The sequence below is a fragment of the Uloborus diversus genome, chromosome 7 (genome assembly GCF_026930045.1).
Source record: "Uloborus diversus isolate 005 chromosome 7, Udiv.v.3.1, whole genome shotgun sequence".
In the NCBI taxonomy this organism is placed as follows: Eukaryota; Metazoa; Arthropoda; class Arachnida; order Araneae; family Uloboridae; genus Uloborus; species Uloborus diversus.
Window position 1 is genome coordinate 140,169,620 of NC_072737.1, and position 18,241 is coordinate 140,187,860.

Consider the following 18,241-nt stretch of genomic DNA (forward strand, 5'->3'; position numbering starts at 1 on the left):
TTTGCCCGTTGTAGAAAAGTATAAGGTCATTTGATTCACCTGTTATACCTGTATTTACAGTTAACGTCTACTATGTATTTTTATTTTAAAAGTTAGCCCGTAGCATAGCAGAAACCAGCCTTAGAAATATTTTTAAATGGGGAAGGCAGTTTGTCTTCCTTGATAAAAACGCAATATAAGATTTTTTAAAAAACTAAACAATATAGAAAGAGCATTGTAATAGCAATATTTTAATAATTTACTGAACCTAATTCCATAAAAACTAAAAAAATAAAAGCAGACGACTTTTTTTCAACAGTTAAAATGTTTCAATTTTTTTTTTTTTTTTCAACGAAAGAAAAGGATTTGGATTGCAAAAATAAGCATTTTTTTGAAAATATTAAAAAAAAAAAGAAGATACAATGACATAAACATGGTAACACACAAAAGTTAAATGGAATTTACTTTCAAAACAGAAATTATTTTAAATTTTTTTATATTATTCTTGAGCTTAACCATTTAGAACTGTTGGGCATTCTTAAGGTAAGCCTTGGAGTTTCGTTTTTTTTAACTATTCCTGCAGCTCTCTGAATGTTCATAGAAATTTCAAACAAACTTAATTAATGCAGAAAATTTCAAGCTTTCAAATTACCTAAAACTTAAAATGTGAATAAAATATTTCTTCCCCCATTCAAATTAGTGTGAAAAATGGGCATAAAATTGGAATAAAAAAAGAACAAAATCGAATTTTTGAAAAATCACTTTGAGGTGCACACCCCCATGCTACAGAGTTAGTGATTTTTTTTATTTTTTTGAAAATATTAAAAAAGTCTGATTTAAATCAGATTTTCTTTTCTTTAAATGAGATTTCTAAAAATATTTTTTAAATCTTCAAAAATTGGTAGACATTCATTGCTTTCACATTTATAAACATATATATAATATAGTTCGCACAATAGATGAAAAAGCAGCTTTTGAGCTATTTTCAACCGACTTCAAAAAAGGAGGTTATGATCTCATCTTGCGGCTTTTTATGTATGTTTTTGTATTAGTCCAAGAATACTGGACTGATTTTAAAAAATCTTTTTTTGTTTGGAAGGGTATACTTTCCAGATGGTCGCATTTTAATTTTGTCTGGATCTGATGAAGGGTCCCCGAGAAATCTAAGGAACTTTAAATTTCATACGTTGTGGCTAAGTAGATCAGATTTTGTCAGCTGCGCGAAACGTCACTGGTCACGTGGTTTTGGCATTGAACGGTTCGTTTTTTCGACGGAGGAATCTGGTCTAGAACAATATTTAATTCTCACGCATCGAGATGTTTGATATTGATGGCTCCGCCTGTTAATTTTAATTATGGTCTTACTAATTTATTTATTACTCATGCAGCAAACCAGTAAATTAAATGTATTTTGCTACAAAAATAGTTAACTTAATTTAAAAATTTGTTTGCTAATAAATAACTTCATTTAGTCATTAAAGTTTTTTTTTTTTTAAAATATTTCAGTTTTGAAATATATTTAGAGTTTAATTCAAGGGGAATTGAAGAAAAAAATTACCACCCCTACCCCTGCCTCTCGATGATTAAATTTTTATTCCTTACTAGATACAGTAGACCCTTGTTTTACACGGGTTCATTTTACGTGGTTTAAGATTTGACACCTTTATTTTATTTTACGCGGACGAGTTTCGGTTTTAAGCAGATGCGGCAATGCAAACTGATAAAATTTTCCCCTCTTTCAAAGTCCAAACTCCTAAAGATTGCAGATTACGCGTAATCAACTGCATTTTGGCATGCTAATAATCGAACTTGGGCAAATGGAGACATATGCGACTGGTTCCAAAGCTTTTTCCAGAAGTAAAGTTATTAAACTCACACAGTTCAGAGAACTCACTGGAAGAAGAGCTTTTAGGAGTGACAAAAGAGGACAAAAGCAACAGGAATACCGACATCGATGACACAGAGCTAAAAACGTTAACATTGAAAATTTTGAACCATTCCTTAACAATAGAAATGATTTTTTTGATTTGTGAGTGAAGGAAGATTCTATCATGGGAATGACGCAAGTGATCATGAATGCGTTAATGCTCTGCAAAGAATTACAGAGAAAAATTCTTAATGACTGCCAAAAGACTATCATAACCAGCTCCTATTTATAAGCAGAAGACGAAATTAATTTAAGTTTTCTTTATGCATGTTGTACATAAAAGTCGATATAAGTACACAATAAACTTCTCATCACTAGAATGAAGTATTTTGTTATCTACAGAACCAAACCCTTATTTTAACACTAGTATTAGGTCTCAATTCAAGAGGTTTTGATTTATGCAGCATTTTCGTGGAACGTAACCCCTGCGTAAAACGAGGGTCTACTGTATATCATAACTGGTGTCCAATTTCTGAAGTTGGGCAAGTATTCTAGATTTAATATTTCATGATGCCGTCAGTTTAGTTTACAGTTATGGCAATACTAATTGACAGACTTTGTTGGAAATTTTTTATGTACTATGCTGACCGATTACTAGAAGACGCCTGGACTGGTTAGGCAAAATCTTTTTAAGTTTGAATTGGTATATTTTTCCCCGTCGTCTAATGGTCATCAAGTTCAGGTATGACAAATCCTGGAGAAATTGAGGGAACTCTTCAAATTTCATACTCGCACTTTGTTATTTGTAAATTCATTGCGTCTCACTTAGTGAAACGATTTTTATGGGTTTTTTTTTTTTTTTTTTTTTTTGTTTAATGGATAGGAGTGATCTAACTTAGGTCCCAAACCTTTACTTCAAAATATTTGTTCTTTAGAAAAACATTACGGGCAAAAAACTAAAAACTTCATTTAATTCCAATATTTAACAATTAAATATAAAATCCATTGCTAAGGAAAGTTCTACAAAACAAAGGTACTTTCTTCACTCAGTGTTAAAATGTGGTCCCTCCTCACCCCCACCCCACATCATAGAAGAGTAAATATTATACTCAAGATATGATTCATATTGTCAAAACTTAGACCTATGAGTGACTTCCTCTTAAACCAAAAAACTGAAACCCATAATTTTCCCCTAGGTTTGAGATAGGTTTGAAGGCCCATAAATTTCATACACCCCTTACTGTTTAGACCTCGCAACGGGTCTACACATATGCGTCTTGAAAAAAGTTATATAAAAAGCATTCAGTTTTTATTTGTCTTTTGTACATTAACAGACTTAAAATTTCGTAATAATATAAGCGTAGTTTTTTCTGAACATTGTATGAATTTCATGTTTTCATAGAACTTTAAAACCTTTTTTCCCCCTTTCCTTCTCTCTCTCTCTTTTTTTTTTTTTTTTTTTTGCGCTTGTAGAGGGGGGGTGACATCACAAATTACGGCCCTGGGTGTCACCCATGCTAGATATGCCACTGCATATTGAAAAGGTATGAAATATTATTGAACAGAATATCAACTAAATTAAGAAATTTAAACAATAATTTTGCTCTAAAATTATAAATTTTACATCTTTAAACAAACAATTCTTGTTTGTATGGTTTTTTTTTTATTTATTTATACATGTATATTTCATATCTCAAAACCAGTCCAACAATTTGGAAGACATTTTGTATTTGGATGTAATTTCGCATTCTAAGTTCATCTAAATCAGTGCTTTTTCAGTAAAAACATGATTTTTTACAGAAAAAAAAAACATTTTTTAATGCAAAATCTGCTTCAGTTAAGCCCATGGGTGCAAGTTTGGTGATGTGTTCAAGACGGAAAATATTTTCCTCTTCCCCCCCCCCCCCCAAGCATGTGTGCTTAAAGAAAAATTTATGTTTATAAATGTTAAAGATTTTAAATATGCCAGTTTTGGAATCTGATTTGAATTTTAAGCTTTTGACTTTTCTAACAACATGAACTTAGTTTAAATTGTAATATTTAAGCGTTTTGATATCGTAATTCCAAAAATATAAAAACCGCCAATAACGGGGGGTCTGCGGGTCCTCCCCTAGATATTGTTTTTAATTAAAGTCCAAAAAGTAGGCCATTTTGGTAAAGTCCAGGGAAACAAGTGGTTCAGGGACTCTTACATCAATATTTTCAAACCGATAGTCCCAAAATCACAATATTGGGCGACCTTCAAAAATATTAGAGAAAGGGGGAGGGGCGCTCAGAACTCTCCCCGAAATTAAAGCTTTAAAAACGAAATTGTACTCCATCTTTCATAACATTTATACGCTTTTTGAATGCATTATTGAAGGGATGGAGATCAGGAGGTCTCCTTCGGCAATGTTTCGAAATTGAAGATCCAAAAACGCAATTTTAGACGATGTTGGATAATGTTAGGGGTAAAAGCGTCGGGGCTCCCCGCCATTAGTTTTTTGCCGATCGTAAACATTTTTATTGCAGCAATAAAATCGCTTGGGACATAAGATTTTCATTTTTGCAACATAATTCAGTTATGATCAGAAAGTCTACCCAAGGTAGCGCCAACAAACCAGAAAAGAAAAGGAAGGGGAAGGGTATGCGCGACTAATTATAATAAACTGGTACCATTCCCCTACACAGTCTTCGTTTGAAAAAGAATTCTTTTATAAGATAGCAGGTGGTGAAATTAGCCATAAAAAAACCACTTCAGTGAAATAGATACATTTTTTAAACGAGGTACTGTTTCCAATAATCATTAATTAAAAAAAAGCAATAGGGGAACTGAATTCTCCCCCCAGGGAGAACAACAGAATCACATCCCTCTTAAAGTACTCAAATATAGTCTAAAGTGGTTTTAAATACTTCAGCATCGAAAAATTTTTGGAAGAGAACTCCCGAACCCCTTTTTCTGAATTCACCACAAATATCCTAAATTTGAGTTTTAAGGCTTTAGTTTATTTTTTTTCTAGGAATAGTACCCCCCTTACCTATAAACATGACTTATGACCTCCTAAAAGTTTTAATACTATAATTGCGGAAACTTTTTGAAAGAAACTTCCTACTTCCTTCCCTCTTAAGTCATCCAAAGATAGTCCATAACAGAGCTATTAAAATTTCAGAAACAGAAATATTTCGGGCTGGGCGGCGGAATACCCGCAACCCCCTCTTTGTGTTTATTAAAAGCAGTATAAGTTTGTGTTTAAGATTAATTTTTCTATTGTAAGAGCAACTCCCCTCCTCACATCGCCAAAGACAACCCAAAGTTTTAATACTTCAATTTCGAAAATGTTCCGAGAAAGACTCCTGAATTCCCTAACTCTTAACTCACTCAAAAAACGCCAAAATAGCCTTCCAATACTTCAGCATGAAGAAATTTTTGGGGGAGAGAGCCTCCCCCCTCCCCCCGAACTCCTTCCAATAAGTTCACTAAATTTGACTTAAACTTGAGGTTCCCCCTTTTTATCACCGAAGTTTTAAAAATTTAAGATCTAAAATTTATTGAGAGAAAGTCTTTGAATTCCCTCTTCTTAAGTCCCTCAAAGATTATCTAAAGCTGAGTTCTGAATGCTTCAGCTTTGAATTTTTTCGGGGAAGGGGGACCCCGAACCCCAAGATGGTCTAAAGATTCGCTTTTACGATTACAGTTCCGGAATTTCGCCTAAAGAGAGCCCCCCCCCCCCCCCCTCTTGATATTGCCAAAGACAGCTTAAAAATTTTAAGACTTCAATTACAAACACACGGGGGAGGATCCCGAATTCCCTTTCTATGAAGAAATTTAAGTATAGCCTCAAATTGTTTTTAATACCATCAGCTACAAAACATTTTCAGGTTAGAGCACCAAAACCATCTCTCATCAATTCACCAAAGATTGCCTAAATTAGTGTTTTTAAGATTCCAGTTTCCAATTTTTTTTAAACCCCCCCCCCCTCCCCACTTTTACATCGTTAAACACAGCCTAAACATTTTGACTTTTAAATTTTTATGAGTCTGCAGAGGAAAAATCCCAAACCACTCCTAGCTTCAAAAATGACTTTCAATTCAGTTTTCCGATATTTTATTATGGAGCCCTTGAGTAGCCCCACCCCCCTCCCCTTCTTAGATTGTCCAAAATACAAACGTTTTTGAACCTCAGTATCGTGAGTTAATTTGCGGACTAACCCTCTTTGCAAGAGCAGCGTTTTTTTGCAAATTCGTGCTGCCGTTATTTTTCTCGTTTCCTTTTCTCTCTCTCTCCCGCCTCCCCCCCCCCATACTTCCATTCTAGCGAGTGTTAGATTGAAAGACATTAAAATTTAGTGATTCCTCAAGTCTTAGAATATTTTACCAGAAACATGTCAAAAATGCAGGAACAGTTGCTCATCTGTGTTTCTTGAAATTCCCCCCCCCCCCCCGATTCTTTCCAAAATTCCCGTTTTTATTAAAATCTTTAAAGTCTCTGATAGTTCCCACTTTGCCTGGTATGTGGACGCCTTTTGCTGTGGCGTAATCCCAGCAACAATCACTCTCAATCCGTGATTCAGATTCAACTATAAGACATCTTTTGCAAAAAAGAAAAAAATGCAAATGGAAAAAAAAAAAACAAAAGGATGATCGAAAATAGAAAGAAAAAAGGCTAAATTTTCAAATTAAAGATGGTAAATTCGATAAATCAGGGAGAATAGTGAGCAACTCCGCGGTCTGCAGCACTACAGTGAGTTGGAAATAACAGAGCAAACTTAAAAAAAACAGCGCGAATCTAATATCCACTCCTCCAAAAGCACGTTGCAAACAAAACAAGTTCATGTCGGAAAATCGAGAGAATGTCGATGTAAATTCGTGGTTATGGAACGGCACAGTAATTAAAGCATATTTTTCAAACACTCAATTTTTCTTTTTTGAGTAAAAACTGAAGGAAAGTCATCGAATTTCTTTCCGTCCCGACCTCCGTCTCCAAAATTTTGTCCAAGACAGAAATCCGTCCTGAGACGGAAGGTCTTGCACCCATAGTTAAGCCTTGGAATAAACTGTGTATTGATACATAAGGCACACGATTTGCAACTATAACTTATGAAAATTAGCCTCACTTTAAAGTTTCAAATTTGCTCCTCTTTAGCCCCTCCAGAAGCCTTGGTTTTTTTTTCCAATCCTAGTATTTCAGATGTATATAAGGAGTGCTATAAAGCCTCCCCCCCCCCTCCCTCCAGAAGATAAATTCCGCCTGCACATTTAGTTATGATTCTTGCTGTTAGTTATTAATTTGAACTATCATTATTAGTTTTAAGTTACTTCAATCAAGATTTTAAAAATAAATACCATTATTAATCCAATCATTTCCATCCGGCACTATAGGAATCCAAGGATTCAGGTAACACTTTCTGCCAGTTACTAGAGGTATTGCTTCACGTTCACGGTAGTTAGTCGATTCCACAAATCTTAAAGAACCTTTAATGAAATAAAAATATTTTCAAAAGCTTAAAAACAATTCAAAAGAAATTTTTAGCATTTTTCTTTTTAATTTGCAGCAGAAAAGTCAACATATGAGATGTAAAATATCTCAATAAATCACACAGAAAAAAAAAAAAATTAGAAAATTGAACTTCCCTTTGAAATTAGAACTTCCTTGCTTTTAGTACTTTTTTCTTTGCAAAAATGTAAAAACATTTCTTCTCTAGCCATTAATGAATAAGTTATTAAAAATGTCAAATTTTAATGACTCTAATCTACCCTGAAATCGATTTCCACGTGGAAAATATCCAGCTAAACCACGGGGAAATATTTGAGCCCCCCCCCCCCTCCTTTCAACTTTGTATATGGGCGCCCATGAGTCAGGGAGACTAGATTAGCTACCTACAGCAAGTTGGTGTCAAGAAATTAAGCACATTCTTACAAACAGTCGATATATTTAACAAAAACTGCAAATTAATATTCTAGATCACCTTACCAGTCTTATTTTTTGCTTGAATTATATAATATTCTAAGTACTCGGACTGAACTAATTTCAGTTAAACTGCAGGTGCAGAGTGGTCGAAAAGTGGGCGTACCTCTATTATTTTCAACACTAGCTGCATTGTCCGGCTTTGCATTGTCTGCCTCGAAAATAAAAGTTAGGTCAAGTGACACATGTTCAACAATCAGGCTTCAATTAGAGAAGAAAAAAAAATGTTGGGAATTTCCCGTTAAAATAATCATTCTTAAAGAAAGAAAACGGCACATCAAAAATTCACGAAAAAATTAAATGCAACACCTAAAATTCAAAAGAAAAAAGAATGAAGATAAATAGCCAAATAATAACCGAAAGGGAAAGTTTTTATCTCAAAACAAAAACAAAATTTTATTTAGTTACAGTCGAAAAAAAAAGTGCCAACTTTCTAAGAATTGTTTTCACGCGCATAAAGTTTCGACATAAAATTTCTTTTCCGTTAGGCTTAATGATGCTTTTTAATTGTTTCCAGGGATTTTACAGCCTTTTTTTTTTTTTTTTTGAAATTCGAAGGAAATGAATAAACCTTGAGATTATTTTTCGCAGGCTTCTGAATGGCGCCAAAATCGAACTGGTTGGATAATTATTTCCGGTAGAAAAAGCCATTTAATGCGATTTTTGGGTCTTAAAATTAAAATTCATATGGTTCGATACCTTTTTACCGTTTGAAAACCACCGTACGTACCTTCTCGGTTGTCCAGTACTTCCCTGCCAAATTTGTTGGAGATCCAACATAAACTGTGGATTTGTGTAGGGAACATACACACACACATAAATATATTCTTTGTTTTATTTATATAGATTATGATAGCTATGGTTGAAGGTTTGTTACACACAGCCACCTTGAACTCTTGTGAGTCATAAACATCGGTAGAAAACCATCTATGCCGTCGCCAAATCTAAGAAGGTTTTTCTGCCTTTATATAGAAGTTTAGTAAGACCTCATTTGGAGTACGCTGTTCACTTTTGGTTGCTTTATCTGAAGAAAGACATTTTAGTATTGGAAAGGGTTCAAAGAAGGGTAACTAGATTAGTAAGGGGACTTTCAGATTTAGATTATGATACCAGACTTAATATGTATAGCCTGGAGCAAAGAAGAGTTAGCGGGGACATGATTCAGTTATTTAAATTTATCAAAATGAAAGATGTAAATGGATTAAATTTTTGCGGGAACAAAAAGACCCTGACCTGAAGAACAAGAGAAGGGGGTCATTGTTTTAAACTATTTAAATTTCAGACTAACTTGGAAATTAGGAAAAACTACTACTTTAGTACGGTCTTGGGCACTTGGAATAGCTTGTCAGAAGAGGAGGTAATGAACAAGGGGTGGATAGCTTTAAGAGGGCCATTGATCTTCATTGAGGACTAATTAATTGACTAGGACCAGCCTAGCTAGGCTCAGAGCCTGTTGCTGGTTGTCGTATTTGTATTTGTAATACAGTTGAATTCTGGGCCATATTTTCGCAAATGTTTTGTGGCAAAACATATCCAAATTGACAAAAATCTGCAAAATTCCAGCAATTACAGGGCTCAGAATTCATCTGTGTCACAACATCGGTGGTCAGGAGTGCCTCGATAGGATGTCATAGGAGGGCACTGCTAGGGCCGGATTTGGAAGTGTGGAGGCCCCGGGGCAACAAAGGAGTGGAGGTTTAAAAAGATCATCATATTTTCTAAAATATCCAATACTTTGATATATATTCAAATATTTTAATACATGTGAATATATCCGATATTTTCGATTTTTTTGACCTATGAAAGTTAGGATATTTTGTAAAAATTTTACTGTGGGGCCCCCTTTGTTGCGGAGGCCTAGGGGCAGTAGCCCCGCCTTCAATCCCCTAAATCCGGCCCTGGGCACTGCGATCTCCCAAAAATTTCCTTAATTGGCTAATTTTGTTCGACAATTCTGGCATTGAAAATGCAGCTATTAAGTCCAGGACGATGCTCTATTATGAAACCTGTTTATCTTTGAACAATAAATAAATTGCATAATTTGAATCTCAATACTCTATTAAGTTGATAACTTACATTATTTTGATGAGCAAAATAATGATACATTCTGAAAATTATTTTTTAAATTTGTGAAATGATCTATGTAACAACAAAATCTTTACATGCAAAACATCTGGTTCTAAGGTGTGCATCATAAGTCTTCTATTGTATTCCAGTACAAAAACATAAATTTATCTACTTTTCAAAACAAATATACATATGTATTATCAAATAAAATAAAAACCTTCATCTGATTCTTTTGCTTGCAATATAAAGATTAATAAATGTAGGTAGCAAGGGCGCCCATATGGGGGGGGGGGCAAGTGGGGGTTCAAGGCCTCCCTCCTTAGAAATTAGAACTTCCTTGCTTTTAGTACATTTTTCTTTGCAAAAATGCAAAAACATTTCTTTTCCACCCGTTAATGAATAAGTTATTAAAAATGTCAAATTTTAATAACTCTAATCTGCACTAAAATCAGTTTCCATGGGGGAAATATCTGAGCCCCCCTTACAATTTTGCATATGGGCACCCTTGTTAGGCAGTAGTATTTCAATCTTATTCTATAGTTCCATTATCATTTTTAGACAAATGCTTTTTCTTTGTTCCTGCAGCTTTGGTTCATCAAAGCTGCAGGAAAAGTTAGCAGCAATATTGAATAATTATGTTTTATCACTTACCCAAAACAGGATATGCAACAGGTGAAAACTCGGTTACTTTTATGGCTTCTAACAATACATATTCAACAATATGAGAATCATTATATTCACCCTCCAGGTAACACATTTTTGCTTTATGAATCTCAACATAACTCCCTACTTTCACCTAAACAAAAGAGATGTATGGTATCAAATACAAAGAATAAATAACTAAACAAAAAAAATATCATAATCTTTCCTTTCTTTTAATTTAATAACAAGAACAAAATCAATAATTTATTCCTAGAATCTTGGTTGTCATTACTCTTGAAGTGCACATAGGAACCATAGCAGAGTTAATAATCTCTGTTAAGAACAAAGCAGAAAGTTTGTTTGGATATCTGTGAGGAGTATTGCATATCGAGTGTGATGAGTGCGGTAGATTTTCAAAGTTTGGCACAAAATTTCTTTGTAGCATAGTAATGTGAACCTCAAAGCATTTTTTCAAAAATTCGATTTTTAAATTTTAGGTCAATTGAAAGCTTGGAATTTTTTGCATAAGATGAAAGTTTCTACAAGCATTAGGACAATAGGAGAGCTGTAAAAATTGCTTTAAGAAAACCGGAATCCAAGGCTCACCTTACGCAAGTCAAATGATTCAAAAATTTATGATGAATTGAATATATTTTACAAAACAGAAATTAACTTGTTGGTTTGCTACCATGATCACGTCTTTTAGTCCCTTGGTTTGTTTCAAATACTTTTTTTTTTTGAGAAATTACAAATTGCTAATTATTCTTACTCGACCAAAGCTGATATTGAGAAAATTATTGCTTAGTTTCATCTTAGGACCTCATCTTAACATCCCCGATTCTCTCTTTGTCATGTAAGAAGTAAAAGAACGGTCTATTGAAAGAGCTTTCTACTAGTGATGGGCATAATCGAGATCTTTTGATAATCAAGATCTCGGGAATCGAGTACTTCTGATAATCGAGTGATTGATAATCGAGAACTTTTCAAGGCGATCATTCGAGTGATTGATAATCGAGATCTTTTGAAATCGAGAACTCGAGCGATTGACTTCTCGAGATCTTTGGAATCGAGTACTCGAGCGATTGACTTCTCGAGATCTTTATAATCGAGTACTCGAGCGATTGACTTCTCGAGATCTTTATAATCGAGTACTCGAGCGATTGACTTCTCGAGATCTTTTGAATCGAGATGTCGAGATGTTTTTAACCGAGATCTCGAGATGTTTCAAATCGAGATCTCGAGACGTTTGAATCGAGTACTCAAGTAGTTCATTTTCTGAGCTTTTCCAGAATTGAGTTTACTGCTACAGGGGTGCTTACTAAAAGGGGGGAGGGGGCATGGTGCAGCTTGCGCCATTGGCTGGTTTTTTCAGAGTGTTTTTTATTTCATTTTCGGAAGGGGTGGGGGCATGGCGCAGACATTGCCACTAAAATTATGAGGTCTAGTTTTTGAGAGGGTTCTTTAAATCTTATTTTCGGGAGGGGGGGGGAGGGGTCCATAGCGCAGCCTGCGAAACTGAAATTTTTAGAAGTGATTTTTTGAGAGATTTTTAAATCTCATCTTGGGAGTTGGGGGGAGCTCTTTCTAGACGGATGCCCCGTAACATTTAATAGGGTGCGCCATATCGCCCAGCGAAAGGGGGGGGGGGGATACCCTTAACTTTTGGAATAGTTGAATTCCCGAGTTGTTTTGGCAGGGGTACGCTCGAAATAGGAATGTGCCATTAAGCCTATCATTTAGGGGTATAATAAGGGGCGAACCCTCCTGGCTTTTAGAAGTTATTGTATTCATTGCTTGTCAACACTGCTGTTAGCTTATCAGAAACTAGGAGCCCGGCATTTGGACGACCCGGCTTGGAGTAGTATAAACTTTTATAAGTTTATGGGTGGCGGCTAAAAAACTGGCAACGGGCCCTTGACTCTTGGTGGCCTTCAGGGGGATTCCCTGGAGTGATTGAAATGATACGCTATCACCCCCCCTCTCCCTTCCATCTCAATTTGTGTAACGGGTTGATTTCTTGATTTTTATTTTTTTTACATTCATTTTGAGTGATTTATTCGAACGGCTAAGCATTTAAAGTAATGATTTTCAGATATCAAGTGATTATTTCAAACAGTTTCGATCTCTCAAACATGAAGTTAATAATGTAAACAAGTAGGGGAATCGTTGCTCTGCGCAAAAGGACTCATTTATTCTTGTTTATTGCTTTTACTTTTTTTTTTTTTTTTTGTGTGTGTGTGTGTGTTCTTGTTAGTAGAATTATATTAATCTGATTGATACATGAGGTGGGAGGGTAAAATATTTCTGGCTGCGTTTTCCAAAAGATTGGAATTCCCGGCGCATTGAAAGTTACAAGTGTGGCTTGAAGTGCATTGAAGTTCATGATTTTTTTTTCTTTCTTGATTCGCTCTTTTTTATTTTTATTTTTCATTCACTGACTTAAATATGTAATTAAAAGTGCAGAGAGTGAAGTTGAAATGTTTCTGAATGCATTAAAAAGAAATATTGAAGATTGTCGTGTGGGATTAGTTTTAGCTTCCACTCTTTGACCCATTTTTTTAATAGAAATTATATTTTATACATATTGTTTTTTTTTTTTTAATTCCATGCGCAAGATATTTGTGACTTCTTGTGTGCGTAGCATTTATTTTGTGTGCGTAGTTGAATTTAAATGTTTTTCTTGTTTTACTCGCTTCTGTTTATGTCATATTCCTTATATTTTTAATATCATATTCCTTATATTTTCATAAATGTTGATTAGTATATTGTTTACTCAACTTAAAAATTTGGAGTCAATTGATGTGCTGATTTTATGAGTTTTTTTTTTTTTTTTTTAAGTATGTTGAGGCAAAACTGCTGAAAATGCTTTGGTTCGCGACAGTCCATTTCGGAATTTAAGGTTTCGTAGCTGCGCTTCATTTTCCGTACGCTGGTCCTCAAAAAGGACAAATTGATTACCAAGTTTCTCTGAAAAGCAGATTACGTGTTGGATTTTCAAATTATCCGAGACGCTCGACAATCGAACATTCGACAACAGGCAATATATTATACAAGGGTTCCCATGAGAGAGAGAGGGCGGGGGGGGGGGGGGGGGATCCATGGCGAATACCACGCCATTGAAGTTTTGAAGAGGAGAGGGTAACTTATAAGAGGGCTTTTCGTCTTATTTTAGGGGGCTCTCGTTCTGGGTGTTCTTCGTCGCATTTGAGGGATGATTGTTATCGCCAGGGGGGGGGGATGGGCACCACTGCATTATAAACACATTGCGTTAAAACGTTTCACAAACGTTTTGACATGGTTGTCACAGCGTTAACAATCGTTTTAAAACCTTCATCTCAACGAAGTAAGCTCTCTGAGTAACCCCATCCGAAAAAAAAAGCACTTCAGAAGCAATTATTTGATTCTGAAACCTTATAGAATGACAGAGGTGTTCGTCTGTTCCTGTGAGCAATGGCGCGCTTCTTATGACAATTCCACCTCTTCCTCCCCCTCAGAAACAATGATCCGAAAAAGAGCTAAGACCACCTTAAATTCTCAATTACACAGTTTGTGCAATACTAGTTCAATATATTTTTAAGTTTAACAACTCTCAAGTTTAAACCTGCTAGTGTCGCCCAAAGACCAACCCATATTATCATTATCACTCACTTTTTAATAAAAATTGTACATATTTAATCTTAATAACTGTCAAGTTCAAAACAGTACGGAAAGCGTTTCTCTACCCTTTGTTTCAAGATTTCACCGCCGAATCACACCAGGGGCAGATACAGAAAACCATTATGGGGTGGGGGCTCGTGTTGAAGAAAGCCCCTCACCCACCCCCATGAACGAAATTCCCGTTTTTGATACGAAAAATGTCTGAACGTGTTAGGGAGTCAATAAAAAGCATTAAATCGATCAAGAATAAGGCACCTAATTTGGAGATAAACGTTGCAAATTAATTTCATGAGCAATGAAACGAAGCAGTAGTTCAAATATTTACTTTGAAAAATAATTAATGAAATGAAAAGATACTGTCATCGTTTACATTTTATGCATGAAGTGTTTGAACACAATATGTACGGATACTGTAGGTTTAGGGTGGGAGGGAGGGGGTCATGACCCCCGTGACCCTCCCGTTGTATCCGCCACTCACACAACGCATGCCCCTCCATAAATCCGCTCATATGATAATTAACAATTTTCGTTCGAAAAATATTGTTTGATTATTATGAAATCTCTCAATTATCAAAAATTCGACGCCAAACATTCAACTATAACCCCATTCGAATAAAGCAAGCAAAAAGCAATCATTCGATTTTATTTCATTCCAAATCTATCCATCCCAAGAGCGAAGGCGCAACACCTATGAAGCTCTTCCCCAAGAGCAATACCCCCAAAAGAGACAAAATCTCCTAAAAATTACAATCCCACAGTTTGTGTCAAAACTTATTTGCACCCATAAGAAGGAATTAAAGTTAGAAATTACAGAAGTAAAACTTGTTTTATTAAGAAATAAATAAATACCTTTGTGCCGAGAAGTAACATGAAATAACGAACGTTTTGTATCCCAAATATACAGAGTACTGCAGAAACATTGTTTTGGAGTTTTAAGGTGCTCTTTTTTCAACAAAATAGTAAGCTTTTGCATGTAAGGGGCCATTCATTAGTTACGTAAGGATGATTTTGGCAATTTTTGACCCTCCTCCCCCCATGTAAGGGTACGGAAGATTTTTCACCCCCCCCCCCCCTTCTTACGTAAGATTCCATTTCGTTTTTCAAAATAATAAAATAACGAATCTAACATCACTGGAATCGAAATTAAATTTACTATTATTAAATTAAACTTTTTTGTGTAATTAAATATTTACTAGAAAGTAGGAATTTAGAACTGAATGTTTTTTCGACATTTTTTTGTACATGATGCGATACTAATTAAAAATAAAACATGCCATGCATAGTGCGATTCTTTTATTATGTTTAACATTATTCATTCTTTGTAAAACAAATTAAAAACAGCTTATCCTAATACGTTATTTATTTTCCAGACGCAAATGAAATATATAATCCCTGTCAAATCACTTGACCGCGCAATTTCAAATGTAAAACATTGACTTGGAAAATATTGCAAAAGAATGGGTTTGAACCCCCCCCCCCCCCAAATATATAGACATTTTTCCAACCCCTCCCCCTCAGGACCCTTACGTAATTAATGAATGGTCCCTAAAGACATCCAGTAATGTCCCTACATCCACAATCTCACTATTTTGCGTTGAAAAAAAAGGGTTCCTTGAAACCCCGAAACACGTGTCTGCAGTAATGTGTATATTTGGACTCTAAAAGGTTTGTTAACACCTGTTACACTTGTATCATTACCCAATGGTATAGTCGAAGGTGGACGTAAGGGGGAAGACGTCCCCTCAGGTTTTCAACTTTCAAGTATTCCGCTTTTTACCTGAAATATAATTTTAATTTTAATGCCTCTCAAGTTAGAACTGATAACTTACGATGTTTAAACGAAAAGCCGAAGGCTTAATTTCGTAAGTCAGTCAACAATGTTACATGCTTATACAAGCAGAGATAATATAACACAGTGGAAGGTGCAGAATCAAATGTTAAAATGAAGAAATGAACATTGGAAACTTGTTAAAATCTTACCAAAAATTTATTGGTCCATAGTAACTAAAATAAACTAACAAAAATAAGTTCTTAAGAATAAAACCCGGCCATAAGTGGAGGCGGAGTTCACAACTCCCCAACACCTATCGGACCTAACTCACAAGAGGCTGACGAACACAAAAGAAGAGAGAGAGAACGATTGGAATCGTTCACCATTTATACTTGCCTCATTTACATATGATTGGGCATCAAAGAATGCCAACCTAAAACTGAAACTTTACATGTGCCGAAAGAGTTGAGAAGTTATTCTAATTTGAATAAAGTTAATTTTATATTACGTTACATTAGGAATGAGAACGCGGATAAATATCGTTTACCGATGTCTATCAAGAACCTTATTAGCGCCCCCAACCTTCACTTCCACCAAACATATCATTAGACTACCCAAGCATCCCAAAGGATCTTTTAATAATCACGCATTCGACAGCATACATTCAATTATAACAATATTCGAATGAAACATTTGAGAGACAATTATTTGATAATAACACCATTTAGATCGCAAGGGTATCTATTCCTCAAGTGTGCTGGCACACCTTTTAAAATCAGGAGCCCCCCCCCCCCCTCAAGAAGGATACTCCCTAAAAAAGACTAACGTCCACTAAGAATTTCAATGGCGTAGTCTGTGCCATGACCCACCTCCCCTGTGGGCACCGCAGCGCAGCCCGTCAGTCACTCCAAATTTTTCTGGGGGAAGGGTTCAATGCAAATTTTTTCGGAAGACAACAAAAACCAAGCCCATTCATAAGTAAAATCATTAACTTTTCAAAGCCAGCCCTCTGACCCCCTAAATGACGGATCCGCCCCTGCAACTGAATTACTTCAGAAGCAGGGGTACCCCCCTGAGGTCAAAGACGCACCCCCTTCAATATCGCAGAGCCCCTCAAAAAATGAAAAATACCCCTTAAAACACCGCCCCTAAAAATGTCAATGGCACAGGCTACGCCATGACCTAACCCCCTCCCCCCCCCACCCTCACTTTCTAGGTGGGCACCCCTATCAGAAGTCAACTATATTGAGAGGTTCATTCGATTATCAAATCGGTCGAAAAATACATTGATTGACATCTCGAGAACTCAACATCTCGAAAACTCAACATCTCGAGAACTCAAGATCTCGAGAAGTTCAAAGCGAGAACTCGAGCAGTTGATCGCTCGAGTACTCGGAAAGTGACAATCGAGAACTCGAGCAGTTGATCGCTCGATTACTCGGAAAGTGATAATCGAGAATTCGAGAAGTTCATCGCTCGAGAACTCGAAAAGTGGTAATCGAGAACTCGAGAAGTTCATCGCTCGAGAACTCGAAAAGTGGTAATCGAGAACTCGAGATACGATAATCGAGAACTCGTGGTAATCGAGTTCTCGAATGATCTTGAATAATCGAGTGATTCGATTATGAGAACTTGATTATGCCCATCACTACTTTCTACTCAGTAGTAATGTGTAATTACAGAATCCTCTAAAACATTAGATCTTAATTAAAATTAATAAAAATTGTTATACAGTAAAATACCTTTAAACCTCTGAACTACATAACCCAATGCTCTATAAAACACACAACTTTTCAGAAGAATATAACTAAAGAAAAATATTAGTGAAAAAAAATTAAAATAAATAAAAAAATCAAATTTATTAAAAATAGGAAAAAAATACATATAAATAATGGATGATGTTTAAAAAAAATAAAAAAATTATTCCAAGAATTTAAAAAAAAAAATATTTTTTTTTTCTTGTTGTTGCTTTACATGCAGCAGCATATGATTCTGTTAGTTACACATGCTTTCTTTAACTAACACTAATATAATATTCTAAGGAAAGAAATCAAGCATCTTTGCTTGATACTAAGCACGTACCACATTTTTTTGTACAAAATGTCCGAGAGGTAAAGCTAAGAAACACTTAAGTTTCTCTGAGCCATCTGTAAGTAAAATATCATGCAAATAAATGACTTCTTTCCCTTTTCCTTCTAATGGTGGAGTTAAAGCTTTCAGAAAATTTGAATCAGCTGCATAACAATATAATGCTATAACCTAAATAAAGAAGGAGAAGACTTTAAAGATTACATGTTAAACAAAACTAAAATGT

The 18,241-nt window shown here is 35.3% G+C and overlaps 1 protein-coding gene across 1 annotated transcript in view; it reads right to left on the reverse strand.

Moving 5' to 3' along the window:
* Positions 1–18,241, reverse strand: part of LOC129226912 (RPA-related protein RADX-like) — a 64,383-nt gene that overhangs the window by 36,485 nt on the left and 9,657 nt on the right. The window contains exons 2-4 of the mRNA XM_054861542.1: positions 18,010–18,186; positions 10,509–10,653; positions 7,169–7,297 (exon numbers count right to left, since the gene is read on the reverse strand). Of these exons, the coding sequence (XP_054717517.1) occupies positions 7,169–7,297; positions 10,509–10,653; positions 18,010–18,186 (451 nt within the window). The remainder of the gene's footprint in view (positions 1–7,168; positions 7,298–10,508; positions 10,654–18,009; positions 18,187–18,241) is intronic.